Genomic DNA, 11,429 nt, shown 5'->3' with positions numbered 1-11,429 from the left:
ATGCTGCAAATTAATGCAACGCGATCGAGTTAACAACTCGCATACGACATGGAACAACACGGATGCGACAAGGAACAAGAGAGTGATGACTCAAATATATGTACACGGAGATCAAAACGAAGTATTAGTCTACCTTATATTTTACAGTACTGCCAAAAAATCTCCGACTTTCAGGTAGCAAAAAAGTTGCATTGGTCCAGTAGTAAATGATAAAAGCTAGGGGTTTTTCTGTTCCTGTATGAAACCGCATTTCATAGATTTTTCTGTCTTGGTGCTACAGCTTTGCTTTCTTCGTTCGTTACGCATTAACGTTGATCATAAAACTTGGGGTAATCGTTACAGGGATATCATCAATTACGCAGCTCATGCACTTCTCTATCACAAATTCTCGAAATAAATATGAAATAAAAACGATATAATGTTGATTGTGGTACTGTTAGGTAAATATTTATCAATTGCACAGTTTTTTCTAAATGCGTTACATTCTATCATTACATTTCTTGAAATAAATTTTGCGTGCCTGAGATATATTTGCAAGTAAACTACGCTCTGTACAAATCAATCTTTGTCAAACTTTTGACTTGAAAAGGGAAATAAAAATCAGTAAAATAGCTATGACTTTCGCTATGAATAAGTTAGAGTCAAACGATTTCCGTCATATTATCATTCACCGACGAATACCGCGCAAGGCTATTTGGCGATTGATCAACTAGAAATCGGTTGCTCGTTTGGTGTATTAACACATTCAATTTGTGTAGACTCAATCTCAAATTATTGTTGTCTTGAATAAGCCAGATTGTTAGACTAATGATTGAAGCAGCAATAGGTTTAGAAAAGGGTTGCACATGTCATTTCGATATCATGAATATGATATATTGACTAGTCGATGACAAGAAAAAATATATTAAAACTTCTTTAACATTTAACGCGTTCGATCTTCGATACCAGAAAAAAATCTATTGTCTCCAAACTTGATATTTGAACTTTGACAAAATCTAGTTTAGAACAAGAGAACTGAGCTCAAATATATGGACACGTCACAAGTTGTCGCTATTTTTTATTCTGACACATAAAAAACTAATTTCTTGAAGTCCACAGAAATTCTTGAAATAAATAAAAGTAATAGCCTTCTGGCAAAAAATCAATTTATAGTGGTAATATCAAATTACGATTTTATGGTGACGGAGAAGAACATGAACAATAACAACATAATATCGAAACGATCGTTATGTACACTGACGTGTCCAATAATTGGAAAAGATAAAATGGCTAAATTTTGTTGAATGATGCAATGCAGCCACCCTCTGTACAGCAAAGCAACTGTGACGACCCTTGTTTTATTCGGTAAATAATTAAATGTTATAAAAAATTAGTGTAGAAATATCTGTGATAGACTAGGCTAAAATTCTTTACCGATACTTTTAAAAATCAGATTGTTGTATGCGATAAATCATAATGATGGTTTGAAACACATACCCTATTTTACAGGCGCCAACTCGCAAAAGCACTTTTAAAATAGCCCCAAAAGTTTTGCAATGGTAAAGTATGGGAAGAATTTTTTGGGGGTCAAAGGTCCATAGGAGTAAAACAATGATGAAACATGTGAACATCAAGTGGAACATGATAAAATTACTGAGGAAATTTCGTGAATATTACTCACCATTCTCCATTGAAGTCAAATGACTAAAGAAAGTTAAATATTCGGTTGGATAGGCACGTGGATGAGAATAGGACCATGACTCTCTTGTAGATAGAAAGTGGATTTGTATAATACCGCAATTCAGGTTTTACATCTTCCATAAATTCTCATGGGAGGGAGGGTAATCTTATCTCTGCGCCAAGTTACTGCCAACAGAAGGTTGTTCTTGATAAAGTTCTGTATCCATCTCTTCCCAGATTTTCTCTGAAAGCAAATTGAATGCCAATCAAATACGTTTTTGGTATAATTGATTGATTCAGTGATTTCACTTCAATGAAAATTGCCAAGAACTACTTAATATACAATGATTTTTTTGGTTTCCCGGAAACTAACTACAGCAATAAGCCAATAACAGTCTTGAAGGTGAAAATAAATTACTGAAACTCTCATTAATCTTTTAAAATGAATGGTATTAAACGCTATATTTTGACGATTTACAATTCTTTGAAACGTGTTCCACGGTTGCGACGAAGTTGCGACATTACTCGATCTTCCGTGGGCACAGCATATGATTCGGAAATATTACAACGATTTTTGTTGATTTTCATCATTGAACATTATCAGGTGTAGTTGACACTTCAGAAATTGATTTATTCAAAGCGTGGTGTATTTGTTGAGTATGTGGCTGGATATACCCAAAGTTCCGAATTTGACTTTTACCTACATATATATATATATATGTAGGTAAAAGTCAAATTCGGAACTTTGGGTATATCCAGCCACATATATATATATATCAATCATACAAAATTTGAAATTAGAAAATGCGATATAGATTCATCTGTTTTTTTCTGCAACACACCTGGCTGCTGTGACATGGTTCTACGTTTTAAACACACCTTGCGACATACATAAGTTTAGCTTCATGTGCAAATGAACCCCGAATGTAATTTCGCCAATATACATATGTAAATTTTTAATTTAAATTTTCAAAGTTGTTTCCTGAATCTACGTATATAAGTGTAATTCACAAATTTAAAAGATAGAACGTAAATAATGTTTCTGCGTTTCAATAGCAGTGTTCAAAGGAAATGCTAGTGAACACTCAAAAAATATCGAAAAAGTGCAGACAAAATAAAAACATCATGACATATTTGCATCACGACCCATTATATAATGTTCCTATTTATGCTTCTATTTAATATGTTTTTTCCCTCTGCACTGTCATTCCAGCAATTATTCGCATTGAGATATTCACAAGGCTGGGATGATGGAGTCAACTTCTTCCTTGTCTTTGATTATTCTGTTCTTATCGCATGGAGTCGAGAAATATATTCAGGAAATGATATTGAATTTGAACGCGTAAGTTGATAAAAAAGTATTTGTTGAACATTAATTGTATTATACCTCTAATTTTGTACCTGAGATGTTCTCCAGGACAATAACACTATTGCTCTTTCTTCGAAATATGTTGAAAATGACACGAAGAATCGCATCATAAGAATTGTAAAAAATATTTTCTAATTTCATTGCGTACTCGAGGCAGTTACAAAATAATGTGATCTTGTAATGGACCTACGCCGTCTCACGAATGGAGCGCAACGATTACGAGTTGTAATTGCTACGTAACGCTGCAGTTTTTCTGTGTTTTTTACTGAAAAAAAAATACGAATACTTCGAAACAAACCCGTGTTTACAAAATATCCGTTTTGAAAAATATAAAAAATACCCAATGCTCCGAGCACTCTAAGCGTAAAAACGTATTTCACTTTCCATCTTACTCTCAGTTGCAAGGAGTCTGGTTTCTCACACTTGGTGTGGACGTCTCGTCCTGGAACGTATTATGGAAGTGTCATGTTGTTGCACCTTTCAACGTAACAGAGAATGGGATGAGTCTATACTATTATAACTTATCCAAGTGAGTAGTATTTCAAAAGGAAAACAACGTTGCTAGTTGATAAAAATAAAATATATACCGTATTTCACCGGCGAATAAGTCTACCCCGTAAATAAGACGAGGCCCGTTTTTGAGCCTGAAAAAATGTTTTTTTGCATATAACCTGCCAATAAGTCGGGGTTATAATATCGCGACAATATCGGAATCTCAAATTACCATGTAATGCCTTTTGAGCGGTCGCCGCGTTTGTGCATTGGTTGAAATAGCCTATAATGACGTTTTCTTGTATTGTAATATTCAATCCATGATAACTACAGGAATTCAAACTGTCTTTAAATTTTAATCTAATTGTGTTCAACTCGCGAATGCGTCCCCCATAAAAGAACATTACCTAATACATAATAAGGCGACACCAAAAAAATGAAAATTACCATACTCGCCTTGTAGGACGACCCCCCTCCCCCCAAAAAAAATCAGGCCATAAGTTTGGGTCTAGCAAAGCGACTTATTCGCCGGAAAATACGATATATCGATCTACACGAGATAAATTATTAAAATTCCTATGTTATTTGTTTCATAACAGGAATAAATCACAGAATCCTCACTCCTTTGCAGAAGATTTATACCGCGACCACCTGGGTCAAATTTGGCATAATCAGAAGTTTGGTGAGAGTTTCAGTGATTTATATTCACCTTCAAGATTGTTATCGCGTACAAATTGGGCAGTTTCATTGGGTTCTAGTTTCTAGTGAACCGAGCAATCATTCTGTATCATGTAGTTCTTGTCAATATTCATTACAGTGAAGTCACAGAATTAATTAATCATACCACGATCATATGATTGGCATTTAACTTCTTTCAGAGAAAAGCTGGGAAAAGATAGAAACAGAGCTTTATCAAGAACAGCTTTCTGTTGGCACAAAGATAAGACCTCCTTCTAAAGGTAAAAGTGTTACATGAATTGCATGAATTGCGATTGCAATTTGCAAATCCACTTTCTATTTACAGGAGAGCCATTGTTCTACTCCCATCCACATGACTATTCAACCGACTATTCTACTTTCTTTAGTATATTGACTCCAATGGAGGCTGGTGAGTTATATTCATGACTTTTGACTCTTTATATGGTTACATGTCTCATAACTGTTTTACTCCTATTGAAATTAATAAAACTGCTACGAAAAAACTGCAGTTGACTTTTCCAGTCTGATTGCAGTTTATGTATATTTTATAACTATCATTATTTCACCGTTGTTGTGTTACAGGTCAGGGGCTTTTACAATTTTTTACCAGAACGCCGACAATAAACGATGACAATCTTTCAGAACTCAAAACTTTTGCAGTTGAGCAAGGAATCGACCCAAACACATTAGTGACATTCGGGTGTGGTGACCTGATTCCATCGGATTATCTGTTAGCTTAACCCGAATCTGAACATTCATGCTTGTAATAGTGTTTGTAACAATGTTTGGGAAAACTTTCATAAAAATAATTTCAATTGTATATGTGACTTAAAGTGTATATTTAGATCAATGTAGAATTAACTAAGTTGAAGAATTATGGTAATGTCCGTTACATATTTGATAATGTTTATACTCAGGTTTGTTTTATGCCCGAATGACCATTTAAACTTCGAAATCTAAGAATAACAAGAAAAACAAATAAAAAATATCTTGAAGTGCATATACATTGTATTCACCACATGCACGATGTTGCTGACCATGCCAAATTAGAATGAACGGAAAATTCCTGTTAAACTATGTTGGGATCAATTTCGTTTTGAAGAAAAGATTTTTTGACTTAAAAAAAAAATATTTCAATGGCGGCCTCCGGGATTTCAAAATAATTTTAGAGAGGCTCTTAATATCGTTTAATTAAAAAAAAACTTGGCATAACCAATTTTTGTCATAAACATGTTCATTTTTGGCTTTCCTAACCTGTAGAATTTTGATGGAAGACGTCCATAATCACTCCAATATACAGAGAGCCATAAAAATCTAATACTTCATATTATAATAAACAGTTTAAAAGTATTGATGTGTACCCTACCTTCCATATTCGTATATAATATATGCTTTAAAAATCAAGGTAGTCTACAAACTATAAGTATAATCCTGAACAGGGTCGCTATGTGGTAGTAGTAGTGTAAAGATCCTATTACGATGCTGCAAATTAATGCAACGCGATCGAGTTAACAACTCGCATACGACAACATGGATGCGACAAGGAACAAGAGAGTGATGACTCAAATATATGTACACGGAGATCAAAACGAAGTATTAGTCTACCTTTTATTTTACAGTACTGTCAAAAAATCTCCGACTTTCAGGTAGCAAAAAAGTAGCATTGGTCCAGTAGTAAATGATAAAAGCTAGGGGTTTTTCTGTTCCTGTATGAAACCGCATTTCATAAAATTTTCTGTCTTGGTGCTAAATCTTTGCTTTCTTCGTTCGTTACGCATTAACGTTGATCATAAAACTTGGGGTAATCGTTACAGGGATATCATCAATTACGCAGCTCATGCACTTCTCTATCACAAATTCTCAAAATAAATATGAAATAAAAACGATATAATGTTGATTGTGGTACTGTTAGGTAAATATTCATCAATTGCACAGTTTTTTCTAAATGCGTTACATTCTATCATTACATTTCTTGAAATAAATTTTGCGTGCCTGAGATATATTCGCAAGTAAACTACGCTCTGTACAAATCAATCTTTGTCAAACTTTTGACTTAAGAAGGGAAATAAAAATCAGTAAAATAGCTATGACTTTCGCTATGAATAATTTAGAGTTAAACGATTTCCATCATATTATCATTCACCGACGAATACCGCGCAAGGCTATTTGGCGATTGATCAACTAGAAATCGGTTGCTCGTTTGGCGTATTAACACATTTAATTTGTGTAGACTCAATCTCAAATTATTGCTGTCTTGAATAAGCCAGATTGTTAGACTAATGGTTGAAGCAGCCATAGGTTTAGAAAAGGGTTGCACATGTCATTTGGATATCATGAATATGATATATTGACTAGTCGATGACAAGAAAATATATTAAAACTTCTTTAACATTTAACGCGTTCGGTCTTCGATAGCGGAAAAAAAATCTATTGTCTCCAAACTTGATATTTGAACATTGACAAAATCTAGTTTAGAACAAGAGAACTGAGCTCAAATATATGGACACGTCACAAGGTGTCGCTATTTTTTATTCTGACACATAAAAAACTAATCTCTTGAAGTCCACAGAAATTCTTGAAATAAATAAAAGTAATAGCCTTCTGGCAAAAAATCAATTTATGGTGGTAATATCAAATTACGATTTTATGGTGACGGAGAAGAACATGAACAATAACAACATAATATCGAAACGATCGCTATGTACACTGACGTGTCCAATAATTGGAAAAGATAAAATGGCTAAATTTTGTTGAATGATGCAATGCAGCCACCCTCTGTACAGCAAAGCAACTGTGACGACCCTTGTTTTATTCGGTAAATAATTAAATGTTATAAAAAATTAGTGTAGAAATATCTGTGATAGACTAGGCTAAAATTCTTTACCGATACTTTTAAAAATCAGATTGTTGTATGCGATAAATCATAATGATGGTTTGAAACAAATACCCTATTTTACAGGCGCCAACTCGCCAAAGCACTTTTAAAATAGCCCCAAAAGTTTGCAATGGTAAAGTATGGGAAGAATTTTTTGGGGGTCAAAGGTCGGGAAAGGTCCATAGGAGTAAAACAATGATGAAACATGTGAACATCAAGTGGAACATGATAAAATTACTGAGGAAATTTCGTGAATATTACTCACCATTCTCCATTGAAGTCAAATGACTAAAGAAAACTAAATATTCGGTTGGATAGGCACGTGGATGAGAATAGGACCATGACTCTCTTGTAGATAGAAAGTGGATTTGTATAATATCGCAATTCGTGCTTTAGTAACATCTTTCATAAATTCTCATGGGAGGGAGTGTGATCTTATCTCTGCGCCAAGTTACTGCCAACAGAAGGTTGTTCTTGATAAAGTTCTGTATCCATCTCTTCCCAGATTTCCTCTGAAAGCAAATTGAATGCCAATCAAATTGTTGGTATAATTGATTGATTCAGTGATTTCACTTCAATGAAAATTGCCAAGAACTACTTAATATACAATGATTTTTTTGGTTTCCCGGAAACTAACTACAGCAATAAGCCAATAACAGTCTTGAAGGTGAAAATAAAATACTGAAACTGTCATTAATCTTTTTATATGAATAGTATTAAACGCTATATTTTGACGATTTACAATTCTTTGAAACGTGTTCCACGGTTGCGACGAAGTTGCGACATTACTCGATCTTCCCTGGGCACAGCATATGATTCGGAAATATTACAACGATTTTTGTTGATTTTCATCATTGAACATTATCAGGTGTAGTTGACACTTCAGAAATTGATTTATTCAAAGCGTGGTGTAATTGTTGAGTATGTGGCTGGATATACCCAAAGTTCCGAATTTGACTTTTACCTACATATATATATATATATATCAATCATACAAAATTTGAAATTAGAAAATGCGATATAGATTCATCTGTTTTAATCTGCAACACACCTGGCTGCTGTGACATGGTTCTACGTTTTAAACGCACCTTGCGACTTACATAAGTTTAGCTTCATGTGCAAATGAACCCCTAATGTAATTTCGCCAATATAAATATGTAAATTTTTAATTAAAATTTTCAAAGTTGTTTCCTGAATGTACGTATATAAGTGTAATTCACAAATTTAAAAGATAGAACGTAAATAATGTTTCTGCGTTTCAATAGCAGTGTTCAAAGGAAATGCTAGTGAACACTCAAAAAATATCGAAAAAGTGCAGACAAAATAAAAACATCATGACATATTTGCATCACGACCCATTATATAATGTTCCTATTTATGCTTCTATTTAATATGTTTTTTCCCTCTGCACTGTCATTCCAGCAATTATTCGCATTGAGATATTCACAAGGCTGGGATGATGGAGTCAACTTCTTCCTTGTCTTTGATTATTCTGTTCTTATCGTTCGCATGGAGTCGAGAAATATATTCAGGAAATGATACTGATTTTGAACGCGTAAGTTGATAAAAAAGTATTTGTTGAACATTAATTGTATTATACCTCTAATTTTGTACCTGAGATGTTCTCCAGGACAATAACACTATTGCTCTTTCTTCGAAATATGTTGAAAATGACACGGAGAATCGCATCATAAGAATTGTAAAAAATATTTTCTAATTTCATTGCGTACTCGAGGCAGTTACAAAATAGTGTGATCTTGTAATGGACCTACGCCGTCTCACGAATGGAGCGCAACGATTACGAGTTGTAATTGCTACGTAAAGCTGCAGTTTTTCTGTGTTTTTTACTGAAAAAAAAATACGAATACTTCGAAACAAACCCGTGTTTACAAAATATCCGTTTTGAAAAATATAAAAAATACCCAATGCTCCGAGCACTCTAAGCGTAAAAACGTATTTCACTTTCCATCTTACTCTCAGTTGCAAGGAGTCTGGTTTCTCACACTTGGTGTGGACGTCTCGTCCTGGAACGTATTATGGAAGTGTCATGTTGTTGCACCTTTCAACGTAACAGAGAATGGGATGAGTCTATACTATTATAACTTACCCAAGTGAGTAGTATTTCAAAAGGAAAACAACGTTGCTAGTTGATAAAAATAAAATATATACCGTATTTCACCGGCGAATAAGTCTACCCCGTAAATAAGACGAGGCCCGTTTTTGAGCCTGAAAAAATGTTTTTTTTGCATATAACCTGCCAATAAGTCGGGGTTGTAATATCGCGACAATATCGAAATCTCAAATTACCATGTAATGCCTTTTGAGCGGTCGCCGCGTTTGTGCATTGGTTGAAATAGCCTATAATGACGTTTTCTTGTATTGTAATATTCAATCCATGATAACTACAGGAATTCAAACTGTCTTTAAATTTTAATCTAATTGTGTTCAACTCGCGAATGCGTCTCCCATAAAAGAACATTACCTAATACATAATAAGGCGACACCAAAAAATGAAAATTACCATACTCGCCTTGTAGGACGACCCCCCTCCCCCCAAAAAAAATCAGGCCATAAGTTTGGGTCTAGCAAAGCGACTTATTCGCCGGAAAATACGATATATCGATCTACACGAGATAAATTATTAAAATTCCTATGTTATTTGTTTCATAACAGGAATAAATCACAGAATCCTCACTCCTTTGCAGAAGATTTATACCGCGACCACCTGGGTCAAATTTGGCATAATCAGAAGTTTGGTGAGAGTTTCAGTGATTTATATTCACCTTCAAGATTGTTATCGCGTACAAATTAGGCAGTTTCATTGGGTTCTAGTTTCTAGTGAACCGAGCAATCATTCTGTATCATGTAGTTCTTGTCAATATTCATTACAGTGAAGTCACAGAATTAATTAATCATACCACGATCATATGATTGGCATTTAACTTCTTTCAGAGAAAAGCTGGGAAAAGATAGAAACAAAGCTTTATCAAGAACAGCTCTCTGTTGGCACAAAGATAAGACCTCCTTCTAAAGGTAAAAGTGTTACATGAATTGCATGAAATGCGATATTTTGCAAATCCACTTTCTATTTACAGGAGAGCCATTGTTCTACTCCCATCCACATGACTATTCAACCGACTATTCTACTTTCTTCAGTATATTGACTCCAATGGAGGCTGGTGAGTTATATTCATGACTTTTGACCCTTAATATGGTTACATGTCTCATAATTGTTTTACTCCAATTGAAATTAATAAAACTGCTCCGAAAAAACTGCAGTTGACTTTTCCTGTCTGATTGCAGTTTATGACTATTTTATTACTATCATTATTTCACCGTTGTTGTGTTACAGGTCAGAAGCTTTTACAATTTTTTACCAGAACGCCGACAATAAACGATGACAATCTTTCAGAACTCAAAGCTTTTGCAGTTGAGCAAGGAATCGACCCGAACACATTAGTGACATTCGGGTGTGGTGACCTGAACCCATCGGATTATCTGTTAGCTTAACCCGAATCTGGACATTCATGCTTGTAATAATGTTTGGGAAAACTTTCATAAAAATAATTGCAATTGTATATGTGACTTAAAGTGTATATTTAGATCAATGTAGAATTATCCAAATTGAAGAATTATGTTAATGCCCGTTACATATTTGATAATGTTTATACTCCGCTTTGTTTTATGCCCGAATGACCATTTAGACTTCGAAATCTAAGAATGACAAGAAAAAAACAACAAAAATATCTTGAAGTGCATATATATACATTGTATTCACGACATGCACGATCTTGCTGACCATGCCAAATTAGAATAAATGGTAAAATCCTGTTAAACTATGTTGGGATCAATTTCGTTTTGAAAGAAAGATTTTTTAAATTGAAAACAAATATTTCAATGACAGCCTCCGGGATTTCAAAATAATTTTAGAGAGGCTCCTAAATATCGTTTAATTAAAAAAAATCTGGCATACCCAATTTTTGTCATAAACATGTTAATTTTTGGCTTCCCTAACCTGTAAAATTTTGATGGAATACTTCCATAATCACTCCGATATACAGAGAATCATAAAAATCTATTATATACTTCATGTTATAATAAACAGTTTAAAAGTATTTATGTGTACCCTTCGTTTCATATTCGTATATAATATATGCTTCAAAAATCAAGGTAGTCTACAAACTATAATATAACCCTGAACAGGGTCGCCATGTGGTAGTAGTAGTGTAAAAATCATATTACGATGCTGCAAATTAATGGAGCGATTTAACAAGTTGCATACGGCAACATGGATGCGACAAGGAACAAAAGAGCGATGTCTCAAATATATGTACA

At 34.1% G+C, this 11,429-nt stretch overlaps 2 protein-coding genes across 2 annotated transcripts; both read left to right on the top strand.

Annotated features, from left to right (window-relative positions):
- Window positions 1-2,842: 2,842 nt before the first annotated feature.
- Window positions 2,843-5,803, top strand: LOC120342541 (uncharacterized). Its single transcript, XM_039411418.2, has 6 exons — window positions 2,843-3,001; window positions 3,427-3,557; window positions 4,120-4,202; window positions 4,399-4,479; window positions 4,545-4,628; window positions 4,802-5,803. Exons 1-6 carry the CDS (start codon window positions 2,843-2,845, stop codon window positions 4,957-4,959), a joined length of 696 nt encoding a protein of 231 aa, XP_039267352.2. The 3' UTR covers window positions 4,960-5,803.
- Window positions 5,804-8,491: 2,688 nt separating this feature from the next.
- On the top strand, window positions 8,492-11,375 carry LOC120342542 (uncharacterized). The gene is made up of 6 exons (XM_078111040.1): window positions 8,492-8,649; window positions 9,075-9,205; window positions 9,768-9,850; window positions 10,047-10,127; window positions 10,190-10,273; window positions 10,447-11,375. The coding sequence occupies exons 1-6, from the start codon at window positions 8,551-8,553 to the stop codon at window positions 10,602-10,604; spliced, it is 636 nt and encodes a 211-aa protein (XP_077967166.1). The 5' UTR covers window positions 8,492-8,550; the 3' UTR covers window positions 10,605-11,375.
- The last annotated feature ends 54 nt before the right edge of the window (window positions 11,376-11,429 follow it).

The sequence above is a fragment of the Styela clava genome, chromosome 3 (genome assembly GCF_964204865.1).
Source record: "Styela clava chromosome 3, kaStyClav1.hap1.2, whole genome shotgun sequence".
Lineage (NCBI taxonomy): Eukaryota > Metazoa > Chordata > Ascidiacea > Stolidobranchia > Styelidae > Styela > Styela clava.
Note: the sequence above shows the minus strand (reverse complement) of the source record. Positions and strands in the feature narration are given on the sequence as shown.

What these genes read in the sequence shown, in the direction of transcription:
- LOC120342541 (XM_039411418.2), top strand. Translation starts at nt 2,843, where the DNA reads ATGTTTTTTCCCTCTGCACTGTCATTCCAGCAATTATTCGCATTGAGA. An exon ending in GATAAGACCTCCTTCTAAAG is followed by an intron (nt 4,480 to 4,544) that starts GTAAAAGTGTTA and finishes TTCTATTTACAG; the next exon opens with GAGAGCCATTGTTCTACTCC. An exon ending in ATTGACTCCAATGGAGGCTG is followed by an intron (nt 4,629 to 4,801) that starts GTGAGTTATATT and finishes GTTGTGTTACAG; the next exon opens with GTCAGGGGCTTTTACAATTT.
- LOC120342542 (XM_078111040.1), top strand. Translation starts at nt 8,551, where the DNA reads ATGATGGAGTCAACTTCTTCCTTGTCTTTGATTATTCTGTTCTTATCG. An exon ending in TTGGCATAATCAGAAGTTTG is followed by an intron (nt 9,851 to 10,046) that starts GTGAGAGTTTCA and finishes AACTTCTTTCAG; the next exon opens with AGAAAAGCTGGGAAAAGATA. An exon ending in GATAAGACCTCCTTCTAAAG is followed by an intron (nt 10,128 to 10,189) that starts GTAAAAGTGTTA and finishes TTCTATTTACAG; the next exon opens with GAGAGCCATTGTTCTACTCC.